Raw genomic sequence first — 14,391 nt, 5'->3', positions numbered from 1 at the left:
CGCTCCCAATAACACACTCACACACACACGCACACACAAACGCAAGACAGTATAAATTAAAATAATTTAAATAACATGGATTTGGGGACATTTTATATTGATTGTAAATCATAGTAAATTTTCTTTTTTTTGGGGGGGGGGGGGGCACACCACTACATTTACTACTGAGTGACGTTCATTTTTTGAGTGAGCATCCAGGACTTGTAGGTTTCGAACCCGCAATGAAAGGTGTATGAAATGACCAATGCAGGGAGAAACGCAAAAGTTGAGTTGAGGATGACTGAAACCGTTTCCCGCGCCTGATGCACAAGTTACAAATGAAAAGGCGTTGGAGGAGCGAACGTTGAGCCTTGACGAATGCCACAATCGAACCTCTTCACTCTTTACGACTTCTCTTCCAGTTGTTCATTCAAATTCAATTTTTCGTCTTTGGCAGGCGCAAAAAAAGGTCACAACTTTACAAAATGGAAGACAAATTGCACGTTCACATTGAAGAAGCTTGGAGCTGCTTGTATCACGTCAAGAGCAACATGAAAGCGGAGGATGTTTCTAGCACACCAGTGGGCAATGTTTGTCATGCACGGCGGCCATTTTGTTCGTCACGCCCATTCATAGTCTCAAAAGGCCATTTGGTGCGTTCGTGTGCCCTCAAATTGCTGAAACAAAATCAACATGCTCATTCTTTATGATGTCTTCGTCCCACATTCCAAACGCAATTTAGCATGTTAGCTAGAGCGACGACGACCTAAAGAAGGCGCGGGTGGGAACACATTGCTCGGCCGAAAAATAAGTGTAAAAAATAAAAATTTAAAAAAAGGTCCCAAGACATTTTCGCGCATTGTTGAGCTCAAGTCTTCCCAGTCAAACGGGGTCCGAACATTTGGCCGTCTGCGCCCCCTCGCAACTTCCGGCGGCAGCACACATCTGCGGCGCCGGCACCGCCGCCGGCACACTTGTGACTCAGCAGGTTGACCTTTTGCGTGAAGCCCTTGTGGCACAAGGTGCAGCTGAAAGGTTTCTCACCGGTGTGCGTGCGCATGTGTATGCGCACGTTGCCCTTGACCGAGAAGCGCTTGCGGCAGACGGCGCACGAGTAGGGCTTGAGTCCCGTGTGCACGCGCAGGTGCGACGTCATGTTGACGCGCTGGCGGAAGCTCTTGCCGCAGAAGGCGCAGACGAAGGGCTTCTCGCCCGTGTGGCGCCGCATGTGCGTCTTCAGATAGTCGTTGCGGGCGAAGGTCTCGCCGCACACCGAGCAGGCGAAGGGGCGCTCGCGCGTGTGCGTGCGTGCGTGCTGCGCCAGCGCCTGGCTGTGGATGAAGCCGCTGCCGCACACGGCGCACACGTACGGCTTCTCGCCCGTGTGCGTGCGCATGTGCTTGAGCAGGTCGCCCTTTTGCCGCGAGCGCTTGCCGCACAGCGAGCACGCGTACGGCTTCTCCGCCGAGTGCGTCTTCTGGTGCCGCTTGAGGCGGAGGGCGTTCACAAACATTTTGCCGCACGACGAGCACGACCTGGCCGACAGCGAACCTTCCAGCAGGCGCGGCGGCGACTCGCTTCGCTCCTCTTCCGCGTGGTCCTCGTCGTCTTGCTTGTGGACGGCGACGGCTTTGTCCGCGTCCTCGTCTTGGACGCGCGTCGCATCCTCGGGCTCGTCTTCCGTCAGCGCCTCCGTCACGTCACCTGCAAGATGCAAATTGGAGTTAAAACGCCAAGTCAACTTACATAGTCACCACTTTTCTCGTCATCTCAGACTCCATTTTTTGGTTCTATTTCGCGACAATTAGGATTTGCTAAATGCCCAAAATAAAGAATGCGAGCAAATTATTTCGCTCATTCTAATTGACCTCAAAAGGTAAAAAAACAAAAGGCGATTGGGTGGAAGTGAGAGTGCATTGGAACCTGCCTGCCTCTGCGGAGGTGGACGTGCAGGCCCCCTCGCCTCCTCCTCCTCCTCCTCCTGGTCCTGGTCCTGGTCGTCGTTGAGGTGTCTGTCGCGGCTTCCGGTGGCGATGGCGCGTCCTGGCCTCGAGGTCGGCCACGACTCCTTCCGCCAGCATCGCGACGTCGTCCGCGGCCGCCGCCAGGCGCTCGCTGAGCAGAGCTCTCAGCAGCGCAAATCGGCCCGACGCTTCATCGTCTCGGTGTCAGTCTCGGTCTCGTCGGTGGCGCCGCAGCCGCAGCCGCAGCCGCAGCCGCAGCCGCAGCCGCAGCCGCAGCCGCAGCCGCAGCCGCAGCCGCAGCCGCGCGTCTTCCACCGCCGCGCTCATCCGCTGGCGCAAAAGACGCAAGGGGCGCGCATGGCCGCCAGAGAGCCTTGCACGTCGACTTTATATTCTGGACTCCTGGAGAAGTCCGTGGAGCAGCAAAGGGGACGCCGCACACGCGTCAACGGAGCTCCGCTGACACTTCCGCGTCAACAAAGCTCCGCGGACACTTCCGGTGGCGGCAGCGACGCCTGCCGGCAGCCGGCTGGAAATTCCAAACGCCAAGTGCAAGATGAACGTTTTGACCAGACAAAAATTGCCCTTCACGTCGTCACGCAGCAAGAGAATACATTTGGAAACAACTATTTCATCATATCGGACGGTCCGTGGCTCGTTTGCTAACCTATTGAAAATAGGAAAACGACTGGCTTCCTTTTATTTTGTCTCCACGTGCCCTGCGAATGCCTGGAGGCACGTTTTCATCCAAGTAACTGTTGTTGCTAACTTTTTCCGCCGGAGGGCGCACTCGGGACTTAACGCCCGATATTGACTGGACAGCAACACTCGTGAAAGTTAAAAACAAATAACGAACAGCGAAAGGAAATATTTCAAGAATTGTTGTCCCAACAAGTTGCTTTCTTTAAAGAACATCATCAACAAATAGATCAATTTGATCAAGTAATCGTACAATATATATATATACATATATATGTATGTGTGTTAAATTAACCCCAAAGGCTCATGTATTGAATTAATTGCCAAAGAGGGAAACAAAAGACATTTTCGCTATAAATATAGTTCGTTTTGTAAATGTAAAAAGTATTTTCAGTCAGTTTTTGTTTTAAAAAAAAGGATTTTATTTTGTTAATTGAATTTAAGTTTGATTTATTTTGTCAACTATAATGACCTTGATCAACACTGAAAGCCAAAATGAACAATAACGAAGAGTGTGGAGAGGAAAAGCTCCATCCAGCCGGTGGAAACATTTCAACAAGTTCCCATTCATCATCCAATATGCAAGAGAATAATCCATCAAATGTTAAGGTTGGCAAAAATCAGAGTTAACTTGTAGCTAATTAGGCGATATCAAATGCGGCCCCTCAACTCACTCACGCCCCCAAAATGACTTTGCCACCTGAAGACACAAGCGGCCGCTGCCATCTTGTCACGGACGAAGGCGCTCCGACGTCATCGGCGTGCGACGTTACGGCGCCGGGACCTCCCAAGCGGAGGCGGGCAGGGACTTGGCTCGCCGACGCCCATCCGGACGGTGGCGCGGCGACGTCTTGAGGGACGACCAACGTCGTCGCTGTGGCGATGGCGCGGCGGGAACGCCGCATGCTGGAGGGAACCCACATCCCGCGTCAGGATCAAACCACGACCGCTCAAGTACGAGGAGATGAGTGGCGCAACGGCCCGCGGTATCGTAACACACGAATGAGTCGTTGAGGAGTCGCGTCACGCCGTTAGTCGTCGGAGTGAAAGTAGTGAGAGTAGAAGTAGTGCTGATAGTATGACTCTTGCAAAATAATTAGCGGTGTGACTGACCAGTGAAGTCGATCGCTTGACATCCATCGCTTTGCTTCGGCTCGTGTGCCGATGGCGCCCTCCTCAGGCGAGGAGCAGGAAGTGGAACTTGGACGGCCTCCGACGTGGGAGCATCTGACAGGAAACGGCACGTGTTGGCTCATCGAGCGCTAGCTTAGCATTGCACCTGTTACCTTATCATTGTTGCACGCTAGCTAGCATTTTCACGCACTAGCTTAGCATTGTCACACATTTGATGAGCATCACATGTGTTAGTTTAACATTGTCATTATAGCTTAGCATAGTGAAGCGTGTCACGCCTTAGCTTAGCATCATCACTAGTTCTCTTAGGACTGTCACATGTTAGCATTGTAATGTTTTAGCAAAGCCTTATGACGTTTGCTTGGCGTCATACGTGTAATCCGAGCATCGGCACGTTACGTTAGCTTTGTCTCACATTATTTTAGCATCATTGCTTGTTGATGTAGCATTGTCACGGGTTAGCTTAGCATCATACTGTGTTATCTTAGTCTCATCACACGTTATTATCAGGCATTACGGTTGACATCGGAATATGTTATCTTAGCATCGTTAGCTTGGCACATGTATGGCGATGGCGTAGCACAGAGGTGGGCATCGAGGGCCGCAGTCCTGCAGGTTTTGCATGTTGCCCTTCTCCAACACAGCTGATATATGATCAGCTCATCAGCAAGCTCTGCATAAGCCTGATAACGATCCTGTTAATTGGAATCAGCTTGTGTTGGAAGCGAGAAACTTCCAAAACCTGCAGGACTCCGGCCCTCGAGGACCGAGATTGCCCACCTCTGGCGTAGCATCGTGATGTGTTATGACGACATTCACTTCCTGTTCCGTCAACATCATCTTTTTGCCTTGGCTTACCGAGCATCGTGGTGCTGCCGGGGCCCAGGGGACTGGACGGACTGGATGGACTGGGGCATTCGCTGACTGGCGTAGGGGGCGGCGACTTGGGGCTGACGGTGGGGGCTTTGGACCTTGGAGCAGCCTCTGGGCGGGACCGGTCTGAGTCTGCGCCCTCGTTGGGAGCGACTGCTTGATTGCCTGCAAGGACATGACGCGCACGCACCGTGAACGTGCACACACTATTTTGCCCACTACATCCAAATGACTCAAGAGTGCTTTGGGAGTCGGGGATGAGTGAATGAATCCCAACGGACAGAACGACTGCGGATTTTCAGGGGACACAACTATCTTAGGGTCCACGAAATAAAAATCTTCATGTATTGAAACGAGTGAGTGATTCCAAACACAGCTGCAGTCGACACTTAGTATTAGCATTAGCATTAGCACGGACTTACCCATATGATCATCTTCCTTTGATGACTCCAGCTAGACAAAAGAAAAGAAAAAAACTTTAAGGTGACAAAATCCCATCATGCCGTGTGCTCGCTTTTGAGATTTGCTGATCACAATTTGAATCTGCTCATTTGCAAATGTTTGGGAACATATTTGCTCTTGATGATGACTGCCAGTCTCCATCTTGAACGTACTTGTTGTCCTCTGGGCTTTCAGAACTAAAACTTTGCTGGTAGGACTTCCATACGGACCTTAGCCACATCCTTAAAATGCTTGCCTGCTCACTCACAGTACTTTGCTCGCCACTGATTCACACCTTCGCTTCTGCCATGGAGACATTTAGCCCGTTGCCAATGAAACGAGCTGAATTGCTTACCTTGACGGCGGCCATTTTCTCCTGCCTTGCCTTCATTTCCGCCAAAAGGTCGGCGCCCATGACGGGAATGCCCATGTGGCGCGGAACCAGGGGGCCGTCCTTCTCCTCGGTGGAAGGCGCCGACGCGTCTGTCTCGGATTGCTCGTTGGCCCAGGACGGCGCTCTGGGGGACTCCTGGCTCGGCGAGGGGGGCGACGTGGGCAGTGACTCGTCCGTGACCAGGCCGACGGGGGGTGTTGGCGACGTGAGGTTAGGCGACGACGCGAGGGCGGGTGACGTGGGCCGGGGCAAGCCGCCAGCCGCGGCCCCCTGGTTTTTCTCCGAGCGTGACGCCCGACCTTTGACGAGGTTAAAGAAGCCGCTCCTCCGGGATTCCCGCTTCTTGTCGGCCGACTCGCGCGCGTTTGCCGCCGCGGCTTGCGGCGCGAGGCGTCTGCGCGGACAAGAAGGCGCGTGATTGGTTGACGACGAGCCTTTCAGTGAAAGGAGCAAGCCGGTCGAGGCTCTCACTTCAAGCTGACTTTCAGGACTTTCTTGGAGAAGAACTCGTCCACGCCCTCATCCAGCTTTCCCATCATGCCCTGATGCTCCACCCCCTGCGGTGCCTGACGCTGGAAGGAAATAGACGCAAGTGGTGAATGAGTCCCGCCGTTTTGGACTTTTGTGTTGACCTACGTCGACTCTGCTGGGTTTGGTCCGCTTCCTGGTTTTGGGCCGCACTTTGGTGTGATGCTGCAGGGGGGGCGGTGAGCCCAGAGGCGGGAAAAGTGGCCCGAGGTCCGGCGGGGGCGAGGGTGGCGGTTCCACCGCGTGGACGGGCACCTCCTGCAGGGCCTTGTCCAGGTCAAAGTCCATCTCTGAGGTCAAACATCACAAGTTTGCCCTTGAGAGGAAAAAGTGGGCGGATGTCGCGCAGCCGGCGAGACTTACCGAAGGCCAGCGAGACGGGCCGCAGCATCCGCACCAGAATACTCGTCCTTTTGGATTTGGCCGTCATCTGGAAGGAAAAAGTCTTGCGTGCCGTGAAAGACATTTCAAACGTTGTCAACAGAATTCCAGAGGAGGAGCTTGTACCACTTGAGGGTCCACTTGGCCTTCCTCTGCGTGGTCACGAGCCTCGGGATGAAGGAGGGTCTCATCCACAACTTGCGTTTCCACCTGAGACTCGGGACGTAGCGCAGGTTGGCCCTCCCCGCTCACGTGCTTGGCCTGCAGGTGGAAGATGTTGACGTATGGTCTCGGGAAAATTCATTATCATTGTTCCGTGATCTGGACTCTCTCCTGGAAGGGATTCTGCCGGACGCTGCCCCCCACCTCCCCGGGGACACTTACTTCAACGCCTTCTTTTATGACATCAACCCCCACCCGCCCCCACCCGTCTCCTACATGTTCAAGTCGACAGATCTGTTATGTTTCCACCATTATGTTTGAGGTTCTTTTGTCCATGGCGAGAGCCTTGACTTTTTCATTGAGCAAATACCAAACACGGCCTTCCCGTCCTGGTTTTGGTTTTCATCTTGGACAGTTTGAGCCTGTTAAGTGTAAACTGGACCGTAAATTCCATTCAGATTGTGACAGACGCAGGATGGAAGCGAGGGAGGACGGAACAGATGGAGGACAGGACTGAGCTGATGAAGAACAGATCAGGGAGGAAGGGGACGGGACAAGAGCAGAAAAACTGACCAAGGTGTGTCGCCAGGTGGACAAGGAGTCCAGGATCCGGTCTACGATGCGATCGGAGATCAAGGATGCCGCGCTGAGTTTCAGCTCACTGGGGATGAAGACAAGAGCAAAGAAAGTCACCAGGAGGACCGGACGCACATGGCGAGTCAAGCTAATTGGAAGGCGGAGCCTGAGGTGACAATTAGCGGAGGGCGTGTCCACTCTGACCTGATCTTGTTGAGGATGTCCACGCCCGTCTGTTCCAGGAGCGTCTGGGTGATGAACGTGCGAGGGACGCTCATCTTCCCCGCGCCCGCCCTCAGCAGATCCGGACCGAGAGCGCTCGTCTTCATCACGTGAGGACACAACGCCGAAGCAGCTTCCAACATGGCCGCCAGCATCGTCTGCGGGCACCAGGAATGGTGACGGGCTCCTTCCTTGCCACTTTCAGCGTGCGCTTGACTACCTGCAGCTGCTCATCCATCACGGCCGCCACCTCCACTGCTACGGACTCCAGCTTGTCCCGAACGGCGCCGCGTAGACCGTCACCCCCGAGGCGGTAGAGGCTGGGCAGCAGCTGCAGGGTCCACAGAGGGAAGGAGCCCGCTTCAAAGTTCTACTCAGAACCAGCGTGAGCTTGTAGCTGGAGTCCACTTACGGTCTTGGAGTTCCTTGCGTCTGCCATCAGGTTTTCCGCCGCTTTCATGTCCTCCTGGACCCAGCGGTCCTGGGAGAACATGAGCGAGTTGAGGTGATCCTGAACCTTCACACACACGGTGTCCATCATCTGCACAGAAGAGCGCAGGGTCAGCCAGAAGCTGGCCTGACTCGGGGTCATTGCGGGGGCCACCTGCTGCGTGGTGCTGGTGACGATGCCCTGCTGCAGCCGGTACGCCTGCTCCTGGAGGTACTTGCGGCTCTCGTGGTTCCTCAGCAGCGAGCGCTCCATCTGCACGCGAAAGCCACACTTTCAAATTAGGGCCGCCTGGAGTTCAGGAGTCGATCCTAGCTGGCGCGACCTTCAGCAGGGCGTCTTCCGTCTTTTCCGGGTTGGTCTTGAGCGCCTGCGCGGCGTCCATGATGGGAACGGGCATGAAGCGGATGGTGAAGTTCCTGACGAGAAGAAAAGGCGCGCTCGTCCGGTCAGACGACTTTTCTGTGGACCGGCCGTCCGGCTCGGCCTTTGCCAAGTCAGGCAAACTTTTACTCATTGCTGAAAAGTCTGCTGCCAACTATTTGCATCAATTATTCATCATCAGTAGCCAACAAGATTGAAAAGGTGGGCGATTGTCGATGGGTGCGGCAACAGACTGGGACTGGGACTGAGACTGGGACTCACTTCTCCAAGGCGGACGCCACCTCCTGCAGCCCCCGAGGACTGACGTTGTTCCTGTCCCAGACCAGCGTCCTGCAGAAGCCACAATAAGCCGGCGCAGAGCAGGAAGCGAGCGAGCGGCAGGAAGCGAGCGCACGCGCTCACCTGAGCTTGGTGTTGATCTGCAGGGCCTTGGCCAGCATTTTGGCGCCCATGTCGCCCATGGCGTTGCCGCTGATATCCAGCTTGGTGAGCGAGGCGTTGCCGCCCAGGGCGTTGAGCACCACCGCCAGGTCGCCCTTCAGCTTGGAGTCGGCCAGCGACAGCGAGGTCAGCGGCTGGGCGGCGCCAAAACAAGGTAAGCCGGCGGCTCAACTCGCCCGCCCAACCCCGCTCGTCGCTCACTCACCGATTCCTCCTCCTGCAGCAGACGGACCAGCTGGTCCAGGACGCCGGCCACATTCCTGCCAGGAACAAGGCGGCGCCAGTCAAAAGTTACACGCTGCCGCTGGCTGGCTGACTGACTCACTTGGACTTGATGTTCTGGAAGTTTCTGCCCAATGAAAGGTGGCGGACCGAGCGGTTCTTGGCCAGCCACACCAGCAGGGTGCTCAGGTCCCCGTCCAGACCTGCCGGCAGACACCCACACTTCAAGACCAGCTCAGATGGCAGGAGTGCGACATCCATCGAGGGTGACAAATTCTCGGAAAGGAAGCGGCAGCAGCCCGAGACGAGACACGCAAACATGAGAAGACGCAAACGCCGCGCGGCGGTCGGCACCGTTGTCGGAGATGTCCAGACTGGAGATGTTGGGGATCTCGGCCACGCAGCCCTCCAGGATCTGAGAGCCCGCCGAGCGCAGCTGAAAGTCAAAGGGGGACGCGTCACATGAGCAGCCGGGACGGACGATGGCAACGGCGGCGGACCTCGTTACCTCGCAGCCGCTCAGGTCCAGAGACACCTCGCTCAGGTTGGGGTTGCAGCCCAGACCCAGCAGCAGCGCCCTGACGACCACACGTCAACAAGTTCTTTTCAAGCAGCGCCGGGAAACGCGCTCGCTCGCTCGCTCGTACGTACTTGAGAGCCTCGGCGGGAAGTCGGCATCCGGACATGTTGACGGAGCTCAGAGACCGGCACAGGCTGAAGAACCGCTTGAAGGACGCCGGAACCTCCCGGCACTTCCTGATGACCGCCCGACACACACAAATGGAATCCAAATCGAAGACACGCGTGGTTTTCTTGCGCTTTTGTGGCACGTGCGTCACGGGACGTCACGTGTGATGCTCACCTGTGAGAGAAGACGCTCTTCGACATGTTGAGGACACGCAGACGCTTCAAACATCCTTTCAGCAGAGACGCCGATGTCTGACACACGCACACACAATCCTTTCATTGCTGACTTTGAAACAACAAAGTTGTGCGTGTGCGTGCGTGCGCGTGCGCGTGCGCGTGCGTTCACCTGTTCCAAAGAGCAGTCCGTGCAGGACAAATCCAAAAGTTGCAAGCAGTTGTCGTGACTGAGGAAATTGTGGAGGTTCTGTCAAGAGCAAGACAACATGTTGCTAACATGCTGCTAGCGCCTCGCTAACATGTAGCGCAGGACGGCGGCGTCACCTGCAGGTCGTCCCCTTTGAGCGAGTTTCCCGCCAGCTGGAGGTGCGTGAGGGTGGCGGACATGCTGGGATTGGCGCACAGCGCCTGGCACAGGAAGTTGACACCTGACACGCACACGCGTGAGGGAGGGGGTCGGGGGGGGGGGGGTCACGGCCCGTGCAAATGGATGGATGGCTCACCTTTGGGGGACAAGGAGGTCCTGCTGAGGTTGACGTCCTTCAGGCCCATCGCCAACTTGCCCAGCTGAGTGCCCAGAGAGCACATGCCTGGCACGCGCACGCGCACACGCACGCGCACACGCACACGCACACGCACACGCACACGCACACGCATTGTCACCCAGCTGCTGATTAACAACTCAAACTGATCTCAGGCAGACTCAAGAGACCCTTCAAGCCTCCCTGAACTTCTTCTGCGGAAGGCAAAACGTTTCTCCGCACAAGTAACAGCAACATCTCCGAGGGAGGGGCCATTTATCCCATGACAAGCAGCAGAGTGTGTGTGTGTGCGTGCGTGCGTGCGTGCGTGCGTGCGTGCGTGCGTGAACCTTTGTCTTCCAGAGAGTTGTTGCTGAGGTTGAGGGTGTGCAGCGAGGAGGCGGGGTTGTGACTCAGCGCCAACGACAACTTGTGAGCAAAGTCACTGAAAAAGAAGAAGAGGATGATGAAGATGATGATGATGATGAAGATGTTGCATCCGCTCGCACCTTCGGAGGCCGACGTTGTCCAGGACCAGCTCCTCCAGACAAGTCGATCGGGAGACCACGCGCAGGATCTGCTCGCACACATCTGCCGACTGCATGCATGCCAAGGTCAAAGTTGAGTGCCCCCTGCCCCGCCCCCTGCCCCGCCCCCTCCCCCGCCAAATGCCAAGCTCACCAGTTTGCAATCTTTGGCCAGCAGCTTGGTGAACCACCTGTTGTACTCCAGAGCGCCAACGATGGCCGCCAGGTCCCTGCGCAACGCACCACGTGACCACGCAACTCGTGACACGGCCACGCGTCACAAACACGCACGCACGCACGCACCTGCTGTCCAGGTGGCTGAAGTCGTGCAGGTTGAGTTCTGTCGTGTCCTGGCTCAGGTAGATGGTGTCCACGTCCTGATGGACGACAACACAAGTACTGCGAGGACGGACATGCAAGACAAGTCACGTCACGTCCGTCCACTCTCAAATTTTCCATCTTTTTTGGGGGGGGCTCAGGTCAGGTTCTGGAGCCTTCTCAATTGGGGCTGGAATGTCAAAGTCTAGGGGGTCCAAGACCACAAGCACAAGTTTGGCCTGCAGAAGCACCCGAAGGTTCAGATGTGGCAAAAAAAAAAAAACCAGCAACAGAAAACCAAGAGCAACAGGAAGTAGAACGCAGACGTCTCTGTCGTTGTCGTGGAATGTCAGGGGTGCCAAAAACGGTCAACAAAAAGTACGTGACACTCACCCACTGGACCTCCTCCCTGTAGGCCAGGTTTAGGTTGTCGCAGACGGCCCGGTACTGATCTGAGAATCCTCCTGGAACAGGATTTAGGAGACAATTTGATGATCAAAACGCTCCCGCCCCCTGCTGGTGAAAAACCTGTACCGCAGGGCCTGGAGTCCACAGGGTCCTGCTGCTCCCAGAGCGCCTGGAGGGGGGGCCATCGCTCCAAAGGGGTGACCTCAAACTTCTTCAGCAGATTCCTGCTGGGGAGGCACAAGGCAGCACCTCGTCAAGCCCAGTCCAACATTTCCATCGAGACCCGCTGCCGCTCGCTACCGACATGTCCGGGCAGATCTTTGCGAGGCAAGAGCCGATGTGGCCGATGACCTGCTCGCTGTCCTTCTGGGAACTAAACCACAGCGTGCACGGGCCTCGCGGGCACTCCAGTAGCATCTGTGGGCGCACGCGCACGCGCACACACGCAGGCAACATGTGACCTCATGCTCCACTCAACATGACAACTCTTGTGATGATGACGACGATGATGACGATGATGTTGAAAGCAACTGCTAACAGCTAGCATGTTGCTAACAGAAACTTCCTGTTACTTGTGCCGTCTCACCTGAGTGGGCTTGTTGCTACGGAGACGGTGGATGTCCAGGTAGCTGAAGGAGTGCTCCACCTGCACGCGCACGCCAACACCGTAAGTCTTTCTCCATCCAGCACACACGCACGCACGCACGCACACACACACAAACAGGCTGACCTTGGCGGGGATGCGGTCAGACAGCAGGAAGGCTCGATGGGATGACAACGCCTACACACGCACACACACTTGTTAAGTGCTGGAGACAATTAGCAAAGAGAACTCGTGTTTCCATGGTTTTTGTCTGATGAAACTTTTGAAGCCACGCCCACACCATCACATGATCAGGAGGCCCGCACACACCTGAGCGCACGTGGGCATGCGCGGGCTTCCCTGCGGTATGCGTGCGCGCGCGCGCGTCCGTCATGTCTGCACACGTCCCCGCATGTGACGAGAGTGGTCTTGCTGTGGAATGTTGGAGGAAGACGAAGAAACCAAAAGCAACCGAGTTGACGGCCTCCGCTCGCAAGCAGGCTGCGAGCGCACCAGCTAAGGCTACGCTGCAATCGTTTTGGGGGGGCAAGAAAATGCCAATTGCATTTCGGGGTTGCCAGCAGATTGCAGCGAGCGATGGAAAACAATGTTGGTGTTTTTTTTTTTTTGTGGGACGGTTGATTTGCGTTTCCATTCTCATTATTGGGAAAAGATGATTTGAGATACGAGCGCTGTCAAGGAAGGGATGCAACTCGTATGTGAAGGCCATTGATCGCCCGTTGATGAAAGATACTTTGACAAAAGTCACCTTTCTTCCCTACATTTATTCATCCCAACAAATTATTTTTGATGCAATTAATGCTGGGGTGTCGCTCAAAGCTCGTTTTGGGATCAGAAAAAGCAAAACTTGTTTCGAATGGCGTGCTTGTGTTTGTCCGCAAATGACTGAAATGAATTTTTTGGGGGGTCGATATTTGGCGTCAACGCGGCGTCGCCATGACGACCTCATCATGCCACACACAGGAAGTGAGGACAAAGGTGGCCAAGGTCAAAGGTCGCTCACCAGCACTTTGTTGTCCACCTTTTCACCTTTGACCTCCAGCTGGACCTGGCACCTGAGGGTCCACTTGAGGCTCCGCCCCACCGCCTCCTGCACGCTCTCTTCACGGCCACATGCAAACCCAAAGACAAAAAAATGAAACCTTCCCGCTCGACCTTTCTGGAGTTCAAAATTGTATTTCTATGGAGGATTATTTGGCGGCGTTCGGCTCGGCTTCTTTTTCTCACATGGACTGCGAGACGCTCCGAACTTTGCCCTCATTTCACATTCAATCAAAGAATCTCCAACTGCAACTCGTTCCACTGAGCGGCAAACTCATGAGCCTCGAAGCGGCAGTTTGAGCAAATTGTCGTCGGCAACAAGCGACTTACGTCGCGAGCGGAAGGAAAGCGCGTCGTTGAAAAAGGACGGCAACAAAAACGCTGAAGTCAGGAAACGGACCGACAACTCTGCGTCCTGATTGGCCGTATCGCTCAACAGGCCTGGTGAAGACACGCATGCAGTCGGCCTCACAGATACTACAGCGTGGACTATCAAGCGGACAGAAAAGTAGGACGCGGCGTGTCTGCAAGTCACGTGACCAACGAGAGCGCGTCTTGCGAGTGTCCGCACTTCGACACACTCGCAAAACACAAACGAGACTTTGGGAAGCCAAACCAGAAATGCGTTGCCATTTAAAGGAATGTGTTGGGACGCCACAGGAAGGACCAAATAGACGCCCCTAAAGACCTCGTCAACCGTTTTTAGCAGCTCATTTCATTATTAAACGTGTCAAAATATATATATATATATTTTTTTAATTAATTGAATCCGAAAGGGTCCAAAAGTACCCCCCCCCCCCACCCCCAGTTTGAAAGCACCTTCTAAATAAAGAGGACTTGACTTGTTCTCACCGAGCAATTCCTTTGGGAAGTCTGACGGATCCATTTGGTTCTTGGGACGTCCTGGACGTTTCCAGATCCACTTCTTCTACGTCTCCATCGTCTTCGGCAGCCGCCACAACGTGGAAGTTCACAAACACAAGCACCAGCAAGTCTACAGCGCGCACGTACGCACACATGCACGCGCCAAAACGATCCCGATCCCAAGAGGGCCGCCCCCAGCTCTTGCGCCTGGACCGGGATCTACGGATCTGGCCTGGACAGTAGCGGAGCGCCATCTGGTGGTCGTGTAGGAACATCACATGGCCGTTCGGGTGGATTGCAGGAAGAGCAGAGACAGGGCAGCCCCCCCCCCCCCAAGCAAATTGGGGTCGCAAGCAAAATGTTCCAAAGCCCATCCCAAATGTATCCTGGACACAA

The 14,391-nt window shown here is 55.1% G+C and overlaps 1 protein-coding gene across 1 annotated transcript; it reads right to left on the bottom strand.

Moving 5' to 3' along the window:
• Nucleotides 1–3,040: 3,040 nt before the first annotated feature.
• Nucleotides 3,041–14,265, bottom strand: LOC144036927 (F-actin-uncapping protein LRRC16A-like). The gene is made up of 37 exons (XM_077547907.1): nucleotides 13,984–14,265; nucleotides 13,094–13,191; nucleotides 12,217–12,267; nucleotides 12,073–12,132; nucleotides 11,791–11,903; nucleotides 11,613–11,710; nucleotides 11,472–11,542; nucleotides 11,064–11,137; nucleotides 10,915–10,990; nucleotides 10,743–10,831; nucleotides 10,584–10,678; nucleotides 10,216–10,302; nucleotides 10,037–10,140; nucleotides 9,882–9,959; nucleotides 9,711–9,787; nucleotides 9,500–9,604; nucleotides 9,357–9,426; nucleotides 9,203–9,284; nucleotides 8,952–9,051; nucleotides 8,832–8,886; nucleotides 8,588–8,760; nucleotides 8,447–8,515; nucleotides 8,127–8,220; nucleotides 7,958–8,056; nucleotides 7,766–7,894; nucleotides 7,574–7,684; nucleotides 7,336–7,511; nucleotides 7,129–7,216; nucleotides 6,520–6,654; nucleotides 6,376–6,442; nucleotides 6,121–6,302; nucleotides 5,956–6,056; nucleotides 5,446–5,878; nucleotides 5,072–5,102; nucleotides 4,635–4,814; nucleotides 3,756–3,869; nucleotides 3,041–3,548 (listed from the first exon to the last, which is right to left on the bottom strand). The coding sequence occupies exons 1-37, from the start codon at nucleotides 14,015–14,017 to the stop codon at nucleotides 3,412–3,414; spliced, it is 3,936 nt and encodes a 1,311-aa protein (XP_077404033.1). The 5' UTR covers nucleotides 14,018–14,265; the 3' UTR covers nucleotides 3,041–3,411.
• Between the last annotated feature and the right edge of the window lie 126 nt (nucleotides 14,266–14,391).

Source organism: Vanacampus margaritifer, chromosome 17 (assembly GCF_051991255.1).
Source record: "Vanacampus margaritifer isolate UIUO_Vmar chromosome 17, RoL_Vmar_1.0, whole genome shotgun sequence".
In the NCBI taxonomy this organism is placed as follows: Eukaryota; Metazoa; Chordata; class Actinopteri; order Syngnathiformes; family Syngnathidae; genus Vanacampus; species Vanacampus margaritifer.
This window is presented reverse-complemented; position numbering and strand designations above follow the sequence as displayed.

What these genes read in the sequence shown, in the direction of transcription:
- LOC144036927 (XM_077547907.1), bottom strand. Translation starts at nt 14,017, where the DNA reads ATGGATCCGTCAGACTTCCCAAAGGAATTGCTCG. An exon ending in CGGACTGCTCTTTGGAACAG is followed by an intron (nt 9,788 to 9,881) that starts GTGAACGCACGC and finishes TGCGTGTGTCAG; the next exon opens with ACATCGGCGTCTCTGCTGAA. An exon ending in TGATGGATGAGCAGCTGCAG is followed by an intron (nt 7,512 to 7,573) that starts GTAGTCAAGCGC and finishes TGGTGCCCGCAG; the next exon opens with ACGATGCTGGCGGCCATGTT.